General features: G+C 44.6%; 1 protein-coding gene across 1 annotated transcript in view; it reads left to right on the plus strand.

Moving 5' to 3' along the window:
* Window positions 1-17582, plus strand: part of LOC309332155 (transient receptor potential cation channel subfamily V member 6-like) — a 71637-nt gene that overhangs the window by 25803 nt on the left and 28252 nt on the right. Inside the window, exons 2-4 of the mRNA XM_081845045.1 lie at window positions 13595-13692; window positions 14545-14667; window positions 16736-16876. Coding sequence (XP_081701171.1) covers window positions 13595-13692; window positions 14545-14667; window positions 16736-16876 — 362 coding nt within the window. The remainder of the gene's footprint in view (window positions 1-13594; window positions 13693-14544; window positions 14668-16735; window positions 16877-17582) is intronic.

The following is a 17582-nucleotide window of genomic DNA, read 5'->3' on the forward strand; positions in this document are numbered from 1 at the left end:
GGGAACTAGCAAAACATTGGGTCGGAACTTGCAAGTTCCATGTATAAATCCATTTAAAATTGATTCCTCCTCCATCACAATCCCTCAGGTATCAATTCTGAAAAATGCTGGCAGTCTCTGAAACCAGCTTCCAAGTTATTGGGCGTGGAGTTCACAGCAAATTTTTTTTGCTGTGTCCAGAGATATTAGAAATGAATAGCAGGTATTGGTCAATGTATTGGAGAAAGCTGCATGAAATACACTATTGGGATTCTCCACCATCACCAGGCTTCATCAGAAGTGTCATGGTTCTCAAACAAATGCCTTGAACCTCTGGCAGAGGCAGAGCTCTGATTTAGCAGTCTGGGCGACATGTTCGAGAATGAGAAATGTAACCTTCAACTCCTTTAGATAGTAACAATGAAGCATATTTTATAAACTAGGACCACAGTTGGTATCCATTTGTGTTTTTTATTTCCTTTATTCCTGAAGTTAGAGTGAGATATTTGTAGCTATTATGGACAAACGTCCCAAACAAACCAGCAGGTTTCCGAACAGTCAACCACAGGTCTGTGAAAACAGAAAATGTTAGCATGCTGCGCAATTGAGCCAATTACAGAGAACACAGAGGAAGTGCAATAGTCAAATATTCTGAGCGACAACCTGTTGCCAAGGCAATGGCAAGCTGGCTAGCATTTTGAGTGGGGAAGGAAGCCCACATGCTAGGATGCAAGCTAACCATTTGGAAAGCCCAACCGTATGAGAATTATGTGGATGCAAATACATTTGTAATTGTCTCAAACATTGTAGTATTTCATGTTGGTAAAGCAGAGGTGTGTGTGGAAACATTGGGGAGGTTTGTGGATGCCTGCTTGCAAGAGATTGGTGTGTGTGTGTGTAGTGGGGCCTAAACCCTAGAAATTAATAAATGGTAGGGTTTTGATTAATTGGGATATGGATGAAAGTACAAGCTGCAGAACTGTGCCAGACAAGGAATCCCAGGGCTGGTTTATGCAAACCTGCCGGGCTTACCTGTTGAAGAGCAGATCTGTTAACATGACAAAAGGGGTTGATGGGCCATCCGAGAGGAATCCTTTGGCCTGGGGAGACAGAAGTTGCCAAGGTGATGGGGTCCTGCCACCTCAGACAGGAAAAAGGAGTCTTGAGCAAGAGTTGCTCGGAAGGAGGAGGAAGCAGAGAAAAGACTGGGATCCATCTTGGGCAGGTTGGCCGAAGGCTGGTTGCACTGCTGTGAGGGACAAGCCCCTCTTGAAATGACCATGCTGGAAGATCTGGCCTCCCTCCATGCATAGGCGTAAATAGGTGGATAAACCATATTTCTTAAAGCTATGACAGTCTCTGCCGTGTCTCAATTCTCCAAAGGGAACCACAGACCCTGGATGAGTGCCTGAAGCCCCATAGGCTCTTGCTACCGCTCAGCAGAGACAGGGCGAGGCACCCAACTTTTGCAACAATATGTTTACACCATATGCTATGTCTGCTCAGAAGTAAGCCCCTTGAGTTCCCAGGTAAGCAGGTATTCCCACTGCAGCTGTGACGTGCCATGGGGCAGCTGAGACTTTTGCCTTGACAAAACTTTTTGAAGGAAGCAGCTAAAGAAATTGAAGACAGCATGTTTAAAAAATGTGGTCTGTGGAAATACAGTCTGCATTAAAAATGCAGTCTGTGTTAGGTAAGGAACACAAGGTCGGGAGTTGAAGAGAAAAAGTACATCTTCAGCAGCAGATGCTGCAGGTTATAATTAAATGCATGGGAGTTTGGGCTGGTCACCTGTCCTTACGCACAGCGAACAAAGGCATCTTTTCTTGCCAAGTGTTTGCCTAACCAGCTGTAGAATTTACGGTAGAATTTACAGTAAATTGGCAGGTGATGGGGCACCTTAAAATGGCTCATAGCTTTTCAAAGTAAACACCAGTTGTTTCAGTAGAAACTTTTTATGTGGCTTTGATACCAGAAGTGAACAGGCAGGGAAAGAACATTGTGGAGCGCATGAGAAGGCGTTGCCTGTGTTCCACCCTCCTCTCCCACATTCTCCTTTTAATGCAAAAAAGTTAAAATGTACACATGCACTAAATAGCCAAACTGGCAAGTTTGTATCTTCTTTGACCTTTAAATACTAGAGTTCGTAGGTCAGATCAGCCTACCAGAGCGCCTGGATAATACTCTACTGAATTTTTGTAGGGTTCGGTTTTTCCACTGGCTTTTTCTGTATCCCTTTCTTGGCACAAAGTGCTTGGCAGAGTTGCCAGCTGGTGATGCCCACTTTCAAGGATGTGAACATTTCCCCTTTTTGCCAAATAATTTTCATCGCTGTCCAAAAACTTTAACAAATTTAGCATCACGATCATTCAAATTCGATACGAATTTGACGTCCCACCCCGCCATCTTGATGTTTCTCTTCCTACCCTTATTGCATACATTTCCAAATTGCATTTCAAAAACTTAAACATATTTAAACATTTTATCCTTGATCTCTCTCTCTCTCCCCCCCCCCTCCAGTTTCCTTCCCTCTTCATCTCCCTTCTCATTTTTGGCTCCTGCTAGATTTTTTACTTAACTATAACATATTCCCCCACTTTGTCAGCCCACAAACCCTTACTTTTAAATTGGTAGCCCTCCATTAAAGTCCATCTCTCCCAAGGATGTGAATATTTTCAAGCCTGTGGGTTCACACGTGGCCTGAAATATCGCCGGCACAAGGCCAATGGCGGGGACGACAACACTCTTTCTGAATAGACTGAATGAAAGATTTCGTGGGAGTGGGGATGCTAGTTTGAGTGCACTGCTACAATCCTAGGCTCATGCTCGTATGCAGGTGAAAAAGGTAAAGGACCCCTGGATGGTTAAGTCCAGTCAAAGGAGACTATGAAGTTCCAGTACTCATCTCGCTTTCAGGCCAAGGGAGCTGGCGTTTCTCCACAGACAGCTTTCCAGGTCATGTGGCCAGCATGACTAAACCACTTCTGGTGCAACGGAACACCGCAATAGAAACCAGAGCGCACAGAAACGCCGTTTACCTTCCCACCGGAGCGATACCTATTTATCTACTTGCACTGGTGTACTTTCGAACTGCTAGGTTGGCAGGAGCTGAGACAGAGCAATGGGAGCTCACTCCATCGCGGGGATTCAAACCGCTGACCTTCCGATTGGCAAGCCCAGGAGGCTCAGTGGTTTAGACCACAGCGCCACCCTCCTCCCATATAAACATATAAACACATATAAACATGTGTGCTGGCATTCCGACTTAATAACACCCATGTACCTGTCTCAAACACAATTGCTGCCTAAAGCTTGTAGGCACTGTAAGGACATCTGCAATGCACTAGACTCCTCTGGTTTTAGCCACTGAATTCTGGTGTCTGAATCCAACACAGAGCTAGACAGGCTTAAACCCACTAGAATAGTTCCTAAATCTGTATTGGATTAGAGCCTACAAATTGCTCTGGTCGATGCTGCCATCATTTGGCCTTAAAATGCCACTACATTGACTAATATATTCAGATATATGCTACTTGTGCGAGGTGCTGTTGAGAACACTAGCCCTGCCAAACAAGCAAAACGGTGTTCAGAGGAAGTAAGTTGAGTTGCTCTCCCAGATCCTGCCACCAAGGAAATAAAAATACCTACAAAGTACAATGCCATTGGCCATTAATAAGAACAAATTAATATTTAATAACAACAAATATCACGTGGAGATTTAAACACTGCCCTGGCTGTCAGTATGCATGAAAAGAGCAAAATGTTTGTTCATAGAATCGTAGAATTGGGACCGTGAGCGTCCTCTAGTTATTTTCTCCCCATATGCCTTGAGCAGTCACCCAATTAAAAGACGCCTTCTCCTTGGGAGAAAGGCGATGGCTAACCTAGACAGCGTCTTAAAAAGCAGAGACATCACCTTGCCAACAAAGGTCCGTATAGTTAAAGCCATGGTTTTCCCAGTAGTGATGTATGGAAGTGAGAGCTGGACCATAAAGAAGGCTGATCGCCGAAGAATTGATGCTTTTGAATTATGGTGCTGGAGGAGACTCTTGAGAGTCCCATGGACTGCAAGAAGATCAAACATATCCATTCTGAAGGAAATCAGCCCTGAGTGCTCACTGGAAGGACAGATCCTGAAGCTGAGACTCCAATACTTTGGCCACCTCAGGAGAAGAGAAGACTCCCTGGAAAAGACCCTGATGTTGGGAAAGATGGAGGGCACAAGGAGAAGGGGACGACAGATGACGAGGTGGTTGGACAGTGTTCTCGAAGCCACAAACATGAGTCTGACCAAACTGCGGGAGGCAGTGGAAGACAGGAGTGCCTGGCGTGCTCTGGTTCATGGGGTCACGAAGAGTCGGACACGACTAAATGACTAAACAAAACAATGCCTTGAGAGAAAGCATTCACGTACTTTTCTTATATGCTTAATTCGCTGAACAACATATTGCAAGATGCGTGTGACCTTGTCTTGGTGATCTTGAGTGATCCACTCTGCAGCTCTCTGAATTCTCTGCTGCGAAGTCACACGCTGCTCAAGCAACGAGTCTCAGAAATAATTGTTTTCTAGACATCAAAACACTGCTCTTCCGAGAAACTGCTTGTGTGGTCTTGTTGCAGGGTATGGTTGTAAATACATTTTAAAATCTAGTATAATGCAAATAGCATTCCTCCTCCTCAGCTTGCCAGAATCCATCTTCAAAATTAATAATCGCTGTCTCTTGCCAAGATGCTTTATAGATCCTTCTGGTTCTATAAATTATTTTTCCACGTACCACACATGCAGGTTATCTTCTGGTTTGTCATGATGGTTTTTTTATGGCAGAGTTTTATGGTGCACTTAGTGTATTTCTTCACCAGAAATATATTTTCCTTTACTGAGTTTTTCTTTTATGTGGGGAGGTCTCTCCCACCCCAGAGTAGCTGCACATTTTTTGCTGCTGCTGCTACTGCTGCTGGTGGCAACACCACCACTTAGAATAATAGAATCACAAAATTGTACAGTTGGAAGGGACCTTGGGGTTCATCTAGTCCACCCCCCAATGCAAGAATTTTTTGCCTAACATGGGGTTCGAACCCACAACCCTGAGATTAAGAGCCTCATATTCTGCCAACTGCACTATCTGCAGTTCGCTCAGCCTACTGCCCCCCTTGACAGCCCACCTCAAGGACGGGACAGTAGTGTGGCCTTTGAATGAGCATGGCTTCTACCATTTTTGCCACTCATCTTAATTCACCCAAAATTAATTGTCCTGGCTTCCAGATCCACTGTATGTAACATAAGCTGCTTTCCATCTACTTCTTACCTCTGTCCCATTTCCCTCTCACCCTCGCCTGATCGTTGGAGACAATGGTTCTATCCACACCACACATTCAAAGGAAATTGAACACGCACATCGTTTCCCCCCAAACAACCAGGGGAACTGTAGTTTGTTATGTGTGCTCAGAACTGTTAACCACGTGAGAGAGAGAAGGAATCACAGTTCCTAGGCTTGACTGAGTGATGTTATGTGATTTAAATGTGCATTGAATGTGCTTTGAATGCATGTTGCAGATTTGCCCTACAAAGTTCTACCGGAAGCACTGCAAGTCCTTTCTTTGTGTGCTGGCTTTTAGGATTATAACAATCGTGGGTGGTTTTCTGGCACTTGTTTTAACCTCCTCTAATCTGGTTTTAATTTGGTATTTTATATATAATAGAATCCATTAATTGTTGAGTTGTTCTGCCCATTGGCTATTAGGAAAGAGACAGAGGGAAAGAAAGACCAGGAAATGTTCAGTTAAAACCAGGCAAAAGCAGAATGGTGGCTCCAATCCAACACAATTGGCAGATCCTCTGAGTGTTCCTGTTTTCCAGGGACAGTCCTGGATTTACAGAAGCCGTTCCGGTTCCTGATTTGATCCTGTAATGTCCTGCTTTTCCTCAGGACATGCCTATTTCCATTAGAGAAATGTTGGAGGGTATGGAGTTATGCAACCCCCGAGCCAAGGAGATAAGTAACTATTCAACCTTTAGAAGACATCTGAAGGCAGCCCTGTATAGGGAAGTTTTTTTAAAAAAATTCATTATATTTTTATATATGTTGGAAGCCATCCAGAGTGGCTAGGGCAACCCAGTCAGTTGAGGATGTTTTTGTTGCTTAGTCGTTTAGTCGTGTCCGACTCTTCGTGACCCCATGAACCAGAGCACGCCAGGCACTCCTGTCTTCCACTGCCTCCCACAGTTTGGTCAGACTCATGTTTGTGGCTTCCAGAACACTGTCCAACCATCTTGTCCTCTGTCGTCCCCTTCTTCTTGTGCCCTCCATCTTTCCCAACATCAGGGTCTTTTCCAGGGAGTCTTCTCTTCTCATGAGGTGGCCAAAGTATTGGAGCCTCAGCTTCAGGATCTGTCCTTCCAGTGAGCACTCAGGGCTGATTTCCTTCAGAATGGAGAGGTTGGATCTTCTTGCAGTCCATGGGACTCTAAAGAGTCTACTCCAGCACCAATATTCAAAAGCATCAGTTGAGAATAGAGGGGTATAAATATATTATTATTATTATTATTATTATTATTATTATTATTATTATTATTGGCATCCCTATTTTCATTGGAGAAATGTTGGAAGGTATGAAATGGAAAATGATCTACAACACAATAAATAGCAGTAAGGCTTCAGTCCTGTAATACTTATCTGGGAGCAAGCCCCATTACACATAGTGGGACTCCCTTCTGAGTAAATTTACGCAGGATAGCACTGCTTGGCTGCAACCCTATTTTCTGGAATACGTTCCTTGAAAGTCATCAGCACCTGCTTCTGATTCAGCATCCGCAGGCTCTTAGAGGGGGAACCTGCCTCCTTCGCCACTCCCACACGGTATTTTATACAGAGATAATACTTTAAGATTTGGAAGGCTTGGTAATGGGCCTAGAAATGGAATTTACAAATATTTTTTTCAAATGCACATTTCTACACATCCCAACCAGATATTATGTGCCAGCAGACTGGAGGAGAATCACTCCTCCGAAAGAACAATTTAAAACAAAATGAATTATTATTATTATTATTATTATTATTCATAATACTATCATATATCCTCTCTCCTACCCATCTCCATTGTGGGCCACTTGCAGTTACCCATTTTTATGACTATTTGAAACGTAAAATTTAGTGATCCCCTGCTGCCTGGATGCAAATAAAATCCCACAATTAAAAGCAGACACCGTATATTTCTCCCTCTCTTTATATTAAATGTTAATTAAAGCTGCATGGAAGGCAAGTTGAATGTATTTGGGTTGTGGCGGGCGTCTTGTCCTCAAGACCTTCAGTGGTTTCTAGAAGGTCAGGTATTCTTTTTCCCTCTGTCACCCAAGGGGTTTGAAAGATAATTCTTAGTGGGTTTCCAGGTGTAGCCAGGGCAAATCACTGGTACCTCGGGGGCAGAATCAGCTGTTCGCTTGCTTTTCAGATGGTAGTAAAAGGTAAAGGTAAAGGACCCCATGATGGTTAAGTCTAGTCAAAGGCGACTATGGGGTTGCGGTGCTCATCTTGCTTTCAGGCCGAGGGAGCCAGCGTTTGTCCACAGACAGCTTTCTGGGTCATGTGGCCAGCATGACTAAACCGCTTCTGGTGCAACGGCACACTGTGACGGAAACCAGAGCGCACAGAAATGCTGTTTACCTTCCAACCACAGTGGTGACAATTTATCTACTTGCACTGGTGTGCTTTCGAACTGCTAGGTTGGCAGGAGCTGGGAAAGAGAAACGGGAGCTCATTGCATCGTGGGGATTCGAACCACCGGCCTTCTGATTGGCAAGCCTAAGAGGCTCAGTGGTTTAGACCACAGCGCCACCCGCGTACCTCTAGTACACATGGCAGTACTAGTTTTTTTTACTGACCAGTCCAATGTTCCCGGTGTTCGTGGGAAATTCTCAGCAATAATGTACGCAGCTGAACTGGGTCAATTTTTAGTCCCTGGGAAAGGGTATAAACTTGCTGTAACTCTGCTGAAATGGCAGGTGGGGTTTCATAAACGCCTTACTACTGGGGGTGGGGAGGGCCTCAGGTCCATGAGACTAAGGGTTAAAATGTCCAATGCTTTTACAGGGACAACTTCTCAGAAGGCACCAATGCCAGTGCAGTCATTTTGCCAAGATGGAAAAAGTATACTGCTGCACACAGAAGGCTTCCTCTTTTGCAGTGTCTGCTCCCTTTCAAAGGAGGCACAGCCACCTGCTGCCTGGTTTAATCTGAGAGGAGGTGGCAGTTTTTTCTTAGGAGAATGTTACTTTACTTAGGGAAAGTTCATGCACCGCGAAAGAACACTTTCCCCTTTTTAAAAAACGAGCCCCACAAAATTCTGAAACTGACCCACAATGATTTATCAAGTTGACGTTTCTGGGGGAAATTATCCTTCTCCTATCCTAAATCAGAATTTCCTTTATAAGCAAAATGCTCATTTGGCTGCAATATACATAGGACTGGGATGCCGGTCAATTATCATCAAATTTTTTTTTTTTGTTAATTGTTGCTTAGAAATGATAAAAATAACTATTTGCAAGCAGTCCTTGAAGCAGCATACAAAGCTAATACTGCAAACTGATTACCTATTATTTGATTCTGATCAAGTATTCAATGAAGCTGAGAATGCTCTAGATATATATTTATATTAAGTATTGGTGCAAAAACCAGTATATCAGCTGTGTCTGTTTTCCGCACACCTTCCTTTCACGACATTCATGAGGCTACACCTTCCTTTCCAGTAATATTTTCTCTCTTCTCCATCTTTAAAATAAACAAAAACAGCTCCCTCCAAAAGGCAGCAGGAGTTTAAATAAAACATAACAAGCCCTGATAGTTCATAGCAGGAGGGAAAAGGATGCCATGAATCGGTGCCAAGCTGTTTCCATTTAGTGTGAGTGATTCTGCCTCAAGACTGGTGCCAGCCTCACTTCCTCATTTGGGGGCAATTGTTGGATCTGGGCCCAGGGTTTTTAATTAAAATGGGCTGAGGTGTGGCACTTGGGGTTGTGCCCTCTGTCTTCCGGTGGACCAGCTCCCCTCAGACAGACAAGTTTTCCTTAATTGAGGTAATCCTTGGCGTCGTGTGAGCACAGGAGCTGATTCCTGCTGGGCTTTGGGCCTGGACATTTTCCAGCTATTCCCACACTCCAAGAGATCGTAAGCTGGCATTCTGCCACCAGAAATCTCCGTATGGGAAACGGCCAAGATGAAATACATTTTTTTTGTGCCTTATTGACAGGAGTGAAATTAAACAAGTTCTCTGCTTTTCTAATTCTTCCTGAAAGGGTTGATTGGCACCCAGATTTTAAATTTGCCAGGTGTCCTTTAGTTTGAGGGTTGCCCCCACAGTTTAACAACTCCCCAAGTGTTGCAGCTCCCTAGAACGCAACAGAGATCTTTATGTTGCAGTGCTTTTTAGCAGGGAGTACTGAGGTGGAAATAGGGGACGTGGGTGGTGCTGTGGTCCAAAGCACAGAGCCTAGGGCTTGCCGATCAGAAGGTCGGCGGTTCAAATCCCCGTGACGGGGTGAGCTCCCGTTGCTCAGTCCCTGCTCCTGCCAACCTAGCAGTTCAAAAGCACGTCAAAGTGCAAGTAGATAAATAGGTACCGCTCCGGTGGGAAGGTAAACGACGTTTCCGTGCGCTGCTCTGGTTCGCCAGAAGCGGCTTAGTCATGCTGGCCACATGACCTGGAAGCTGTAAGCCGGCTCCCTCGGCCAAAAAAGCGAGATGAGCACCACAACCCCAGAGTTGTCCGTGACTGGACCTAATGGTCAGGGGTCCCTTTACCTTTACTGAGGTGGAAACATGCAGCCACCGCTATTGAGCTGGGTGTTCGTATCATGTTAATGCATGTGCTGCCGTGAACTCAGTGGCAACTATAGATGGTTAACATACATAAATGAATTCATCTAGAACAAATTATTACTTCTTGCATCATTTTCATCATCCAGCCGCAACAAAAGGATGAGCTGAGAGTCTATTTGCATGGTGGTGGTGGTGGTGGGGGACACACTGTTCCTCTCCCTTAGTTTCCCCTCGACTCACAGATTTTATTAATTTTTAAATTGCATTTATTACCCTTACCTTTCCTCTAAGGAACTCAAGGTGGTATACATGGTTCTCCCCTCTCCAGTTTATACTGTCTCCGTCGTCTTGCCTGTCTTTGCTGCTGCCTCTTTATGCCTCTTCTGGTTCTGGGAAACCAGATAAGAGGGGAGCTGGTTGCAACAGGAAGGGGAGACACCCTGGCTTCTTCACCAGCCTGCCTCATCTCTGCCTCTTGGTCCAGCCTCTACTTCTGCCTCTGATTCTAGACTGCTCTCTGCCCCCATATTCTTTCTGCTCACTAAGCCCTGTTACCTCTTCAGCTTCTGACACCAGCTCTTCCCAGTCTTCTTCCTCTTATCCCTCTGACTAGTCATTATTGTCCCACCACCAACCCCCTGGCTCTGAGCCTTCTTCCCCTGGGAGTTCCCTTGGGGGGTTCCCCAGCTGATGTCTCCCAACATTCCTCTGCATCCAGCCAGCCCATGACAAACCATTAGATTAAGAGCTATGTATAAACCTTTGCCAATGTGTGAATGATACTATAGATGGAAGTTTAGCTTTTCGTAGTGTGAGTATTACCGTATTTTTCGCCCTATAGGACGCACTTTTCCCCCTCCAAAAATGAAGGGGAAATGTGTGTGCGTCCTATGGGGTGAATGCAGGCTTTCGCTGAAGCCTGGAGAGCGAGAGGGGTCGTTTGCTCTCCAGGGCTATCCGCAAGCCGTGGGAGGGCTGTGCGAAGTCGCGCAGCTCTCCCACAGCTTTCGGAGAGCTGCCTGCATCCCGAAGCCTGGGGGCGTGCTGAGCTCAGCGCCTCCCAGGCTTCGGGCTTCGCGCAGCTCTCTGCAAGCCGTGGGAGGGCTTCGCGGCTTCGCGCAGCTCTCCTACGGCTTTTGGAGAGTTGCCTGCATGCCGAAGCGGGGAAGCCCGAGCTTCCCCCGACCCCAGCCCCCAGAACAGGCAGCTCTCCGCAAGCCATGGGAGCCCAGCGCTGGGCTCCCATGGCTTGCGGAGAGTTGCCTGCATGCCGAAGCCTGGGCGCGCTGAGCTCAGCGTGCCCAGGCTTCGAGCTTCCCGCAGTTCTCCGCAAGCTGTGGGAGCCCGGCGCTGGGCTCCCATGGCTTGCAGAGAGCTGCCTGTTCTAGGGGCTGTGGTCGGGGGAAGCTCAGGCTTCCCCAGCCCCACGCCTGGGGGGAAAATAATTTCCCCCCTTTATTTCCCCCCAAAAAAACCAGGTGCGCCTTATGGGCCGGTGCATCCTATGGGGTGAAAAATACGATATTTTTTTAAACAAATTATTTTCAAAAAATGCTTTTCTTATATAATAGTCTGGTCAAGTAATAGCTGGATTTTTTAAGGTGCATTTGACAATTACCCCATTTTTATGTGAAAATATAATAAGGATAGCTGGTATTTGGAGTCTGTAATGAGTTCCAGTGTTAGTTCCCACTTGATACCTTATTCGTGTACTTCAGCTGAAAACCTCATTGAGATATGAATAAAAATGTCATACTTAACCTTAAGTATTCCTAGCCTAGCTCCTACATCAACAGAAATAAGCCATTGTGTCTTTTTAATCAAATTTTTCTCCACAGTTGGGAATACCCATTACCCCCTAATTACTATGATCAGGGACTAACTGATCCCAATGCCCATTAATAAAACCCTCAGATAAAAAAACCCAACAAACGTGCATATGTGTAGGTACACACAGATGTTACACACACACACAACACAACACAACGGGGAACGTGAGCCAAAGTACCACAGAACAACTAATGATTTTATTATAGGAAAAATAATCAAGGATGAAGCGAAATGTTTTGGCATTTGGCATTTGGCAAGTTTGAAGAGGTCTTCTAGGAATTCTTGGCAGTCTGTGGTGATTAAAACAGCAAGCGAAAAGGACCCGTGATGCCATTATACAATTGCATCACCGTTGCGCGGTGTTCTAACCAGAGCAGATGTACTTGCGCACATCAATACCCTGTCAATTAAAAAAAAAAGAGGAAGACTAGCAAGTCACACATGTGCAAATTCTGAAATGGTGTAGAAATCCTCCCAAGTTAAATTGGAAGGCAAGTGAAGTTGGGACATAAGGCAGAGCCAGCTGTGGGGCAAATAACAAAATGGGCCAGGGCAAACAGCTGCTCATCTTTGCAGATTGGGGACCCCTATTCTGTCCTCTAATCGAGCATCATTGTGTGCACTTGCAAACCTCTGCCATGCACAGGTGTGTTACAGGTGTGAGAGAGGATCGTTGCTGCTCCCCCTGTCTCTTATACTTGGAAGGTTTTGCATTCTTCGAAGGCATTATAAAGACAGCTGTGAAGCTGATGATGAGGGAGGGCTCCTACAATATGGTGCCTCCAATAGTCTTGAATCCCTTTCCCTAAGCACGCTTTGGAGGCACAAATTAGGGGTCCATTTGTTCCCCTCTAAAGATTCCTCAACTCGCTCTCAAAGGAAAGGATTTTCTGTTTTCTAGCTGGTTCCTATTATGTTTCACATCCAGTTAAAGGAGGACACAGGGCACCGTGAACTTCTGCAGAACTTTGTGCCCCTTGAATGGCTGGGCAAGAACACTGCTGGAGCCTTCTGAACTGTTGGTTTCAAGAGAGGTTGCACAGGAAACCTTTCTGGTTGATTTGAATCCTATTAATAATACTCTGAATTCCTTCTTTGCCCCCGGCAGCTTCTCTTTCTGTGTGTCTCCTTTTTCAAAGCCAAATTGTTACATAAGTTTAATGAGACGCATCTTCATTGAGGGCTGCTCACCTTTTCTTGCAGCTTTGTGTGTTGGAAGCATGTTGGGAGGACCTTTGTTGGCTATCCAAGCCAGCGATTGAACCCTGATGGGCAGATCTGCTGGCATGTCTTAGAACAAACACATACAGATATTTCTGCCTGAATTTAACTCTTCATAGTCTCTGCCTGTCTGTATCAGCAGCTGGCTTGCCCCCAAGTTTGCACATAATCCTAAGTGACAAACCATGGCTTAGCTCCAGGTATAGTGTGGCAGCAGGAGGACCATGAGAGGAGCAAAACAGCAGTGATTTACTCCCTGTGTAGCTGCATACACGCACATTCGCACTTACCATGGTTTGGCTTAGAGTTATGTGTAAATGAGGGCAGTATACCAGAAAAAGTATTTTAAAAATAACATTACTGAAATATCACTTTTTGCCTTGTATTGATGGTAATTAGTCTTACCAACAGATGCTGTGGAATAGAGGAATGAAGACTTTCCAAGTTGTTAGCTGAGTTAGCATTTCATGTCTTCAGTGTAACTTTTACCACCGTGCAAGAACAATTATTATTTTCTTTTTCTGAAAACCCTGCAGGCCTTTGGTTGAAGATCAACTATTGAAAGCGGGATCCTCTTGGATGTGTCTGTTGATATCTCTAGGGCATTTTTTTTAGTTGTCTTGCTGATAAAGACAGTTGTCTTAGTTTTGAAAGACAACTTTGCTGATGTGATGAGAAAAATCCTCCTCCATGGGTCATGTGGGTTGTAATGTACATTATTCTGAATTTATTTTGCTTTCTGCTTGTTTCAGGATCTGGGAATCTCCCCTCCTCCTGGCTGCCAAGGAGAACGATGTCTCTGCCATTCAGAAGCTGCTTGCCAGCCACAGCTGCGACATTCACGAGACAGGTATGGAATCCATGCTTCTTGAGGGGAGGAGTAAAAGGGAGACAGTGATAGAAAATGTAAGAAATGTAAGAAATTTGGCATAGGCATTGGGTAGAACCAACCATTTCTGGCCTGCCTCCTGTGAGGAATTAATTTTGGGGTCAACTGGAAGCGAGGGAGTTATTGACCTACATTAAAAATTAACTCCCGCAATGGATTGCACCTGGGGAGTGCTGTGGCCCCTGGGTGTCCAGATGGGTGCAGCTCCTCTGGATCCCTTTAACAGGATACCCCATTCTTTGAGAGGCAGGCAGAGGCTACAACCTGCCCTCTGTCCAAGCATATGCCTACCCAATGCCTAAACCGCCAAAGCTGTGATGGTGGCAATAACCACAGGGCTGCAGCCAATTCACCAAGTGGGAAAATGTCAACCTGGTCCTGAACATGGCGACCAACAATGTCCATAGTAAGGTTGGTGAAAGCACAGTGTACCAAGCAGACAGGCAGGGAGGGTGGGAGAGCCGTCAAAGAAGTGGTAGTTGACACAGGAACGGGCCACCTTTTATTCCCAGAGCATGGACCCAAGAGAAGCCCCTGGGAGTGGCCTGACCCCATGTCTGCTCCCGATTTGCTAAGTTTGTGAATCCTCCTGCTGGGCAGCAAACTAGGCTCAGGAGCCTTGCCCGCCACCCATGAAGTGACCCAGTGGGACCTCCATCACCAGATCGTGGCAGGTGGGAGGAGCACTGGCCTGCAATAGTGTCTACCAGCAAGGGTGAGCTGACTTCTTGTAACTTCTGTGAGCGCCTTCAGCAGGTTGGCAGAATTGACAACATGTGGCCATATATTCTCTATATCTGGTGGTTTCTCTAGGTGCTGTTGGGGAGACAGCTCTTCATGTAGCTGCCTTGTATAATAGCTTAGAAGCAGCCCAACTCCTGATGGATGCAGCTCCAGAACTAGTGAACGAGGCTATGACGTCAGAACTTTACACAGGTAATTATTATTAGAGACATCCATATCATGCAATTCAGTTTTGCAATAAGCTCCCAAAGTGTCTCGCAATATAAATAAAACAGTAGTGAATAAAACATCAACAGTCATGAGATCTATTAAATATAAAACTACGACAGCACTCGGAACAAGTGATATTTACTATAAAAATGTGTCTAAACCAAAGCCAGAATGGGGTCGCCAGATCCATAACCTGGGCCCAGAAAACCTTCCCCTCATGTCCATCTCACACCCTTGTCCTCGTGTCCTCATGCCCTTGTGAAGGCCAATGTTAGGTGGAGCCAATGCAAATTTAAGAGTTTGATCATAAACAACTATTTATGAAGCAATACATTACCATTGTCTGTGTGTAATAATTTAGTTACGTCTGACTTGGAACCATCGGGAGATGGTGGACTCTCCTTCCTTGGAGGTTTTTAAGCAGAGGTTGGGTGGCCATCTGTCCTGGATGCTTTAGCTGAGATTCCTGCATTGCAGGGGGTTGGACTAGATGATCCTTGGGGTCCCTTCCAACTCTACAGTTCCATGACTTGGCCCTGCATTGGATACATGTTCTAGGGTGCATATTTGTTTTTTGTGGGGCCATGTTGCAGCCCGGCAGGCCAGGCTAGTGTTCTGTATGAATTGAGTGTGCATCCTAGAATAGGATCCCGTATTAGGACTGGTGCTTTCAAACTTGTTCATGAATGACCTGGAAGTTAGGGGTTAGAATCATAGAACTGAAAGGGACTGTTCATTCCTTGCTCCTTGCAGTGCAGGAATATTTTGCCCAGTGTGGTGCTCAAACCCATAATCCTGAGATTAAGAGTCTTATGCTCCACTGACTGAGCTATCAGAGCTGGTTAAGGTCACTGATAGCTACTCTCCCAAGGTTACCATGTGAACTTCATGACTGAGATGGGATTTGAACTTGGAGCTCTATGGTCCAAGTCTAATGCTGTCCAATATACTTGACTGGCATATAATAATAATACTTTGCATTTATATAATGTAGATGCTTGAGGAATTTAATTGGGCTTTGCAAATTGCATGATTCATGCCTCCCAGATCAATGCGTAAATTGGAACAAAGGGTTGTTGTTTTTAGAATTTCATACTATTGAAATTTCTGGCGGAGTTCTCTGCTCAAAAAAACATTCAAATACATTTTATTTTTTTATAGATAAAATGCTTACTATGTGAGGAAGCCCATTCAAAAATACAAATTTAAATGAGAGTTTTCATGTGGATTTTTATTTAAAATAACATTAATATGGAAACAGGACAAGAACAGACTTATAAATGGAGGTAGGGTCCAGAAACAGAATGATCTTCCCATCCCTTTAATATATAGTGTTACGTCAATAAAGGTTTGAGAATCTAAATATATAATTCTTTAAGGTGTTCTCAAAATGCTTGCAAAAGCCCTACTGCAAAGATTACTTCAGGTACTCTTAACAATGCAACCCTATGCATATCTACTCAGAAGTACGTCCCACTGAGTTCAATGAGGCCTGGGATGCAATCCTTGAATAGAAATATGAGAGTTGCACTGTTACTCCAAGGTTTGCAGCCTAAAAACTATAACCTCAAAGTGGGTCAGTATAACAGCAGGATTTGAAACAGGGATTTCCCAGCCAAGCTCTTAGCTACAACATTACACCTGTTTCCTCTTTGATGAAATGGTATTGGATAAATTCCAGATGGAATATAATAGCAGCAGAAACAGAGTCATCAAAGCACTCTTGAATATAAATGGTCAGAGGGAGAATATGAGCTGCTTAATTTATTGGTAATTAATTTTGCAATTGCATTTGTCATTAAAATCAGCATTCATCAGCATTGCCTCAGGGGTTCAATACCCCTTTCTTCTGCAGGTAACTCAGATGAGCTTCTCTGAATGTAATCACTTTTAGTTGATGTCAGGCTTGTGTAAAGCATAACTTGCTGTTGTTCATCAATGATTTGCCCACAAACTAGCTGGATTTGTGGGTCTCAGTTTTCATTAGCGATGCCTTTCTAGACTGGAGGAAATGGAGAACCTTATGTAAGCAGACATTTGTGTATTTCAGGGGAGACAGCTCTTCACATAGCTGTGGTGAACAAAAACCTAAAGCTGGTGAAAGCTTTGCTTGAGAAGGGGGCAGATATTAATAGCCCGCGAGCCACTGGATACGTCTTCAGGCGCAGAAGTGACAACCTTATCTATTTCGGTATGTTTGGAGTCTGGATACTCTTCCCCTCACATTCTACTTTTCTGTCTGGAGGGATTTTTTAAATGGAGAATTCTGTCACACGGGTCCTCACTGACAGCTGATATGCAAATAGACCTCCTCAATAAGAAGTGAGCTGCAGTCTAGTGTCTCAGCCATCAACATTCTGAGTTGGCAATTATTTTGGAAACCAGTATGTTTGAGGTGTTATGATGATGGAGATTCTGTCTGTGGTGTTTGATCTGTGAAGGAGCAACTCACACCTGCATACCCTCCAACTTTTCACTGATGAAAATAGGGACGTCCTATTCCATCATCCTAATCATCATCATTTATTATTTATTCCCTGCCCATCTGACTGGGTTTCCCCAGCCATTCAGGGCAGCTTCCAACACATAATAAAACATTAAACATTAAACATTAAAAAAAGACTTCCCTATACAAGGCTGTCTTCAGATGTCTTCTACAGATTGTATACAGTGGTACCTCAGGTTACATTTGCTTCAGGTTACAGACTCCGCTAACCCAGAAATAGTGCTTCAGGTTAAGAACAGTTTCAGGTTAAGAACGGACCTCCGGAACGAATTAAGTACTTAACCCGAGGTACCACTGTAGTTACTTATCTCCTTGGCTCGTGGGTTGCATAACTCCATATCCCCTAATGTTTCATGAAAATAGGGACGTTCTACCATACCATCCAACATTT

The sequence above is a fragment of the Podarcis erhardii genome, assembly GCF_964252035.2.
Source record: "Podarcis erhardii genome assembly, chromosome: 17".
Classification (NCBI taxonomy): Eukaryota; Metazoa; Chordata; class Lepidosauria; order Squamata; family Lacertidae; genus Podarcis; species Podarcis erhardii.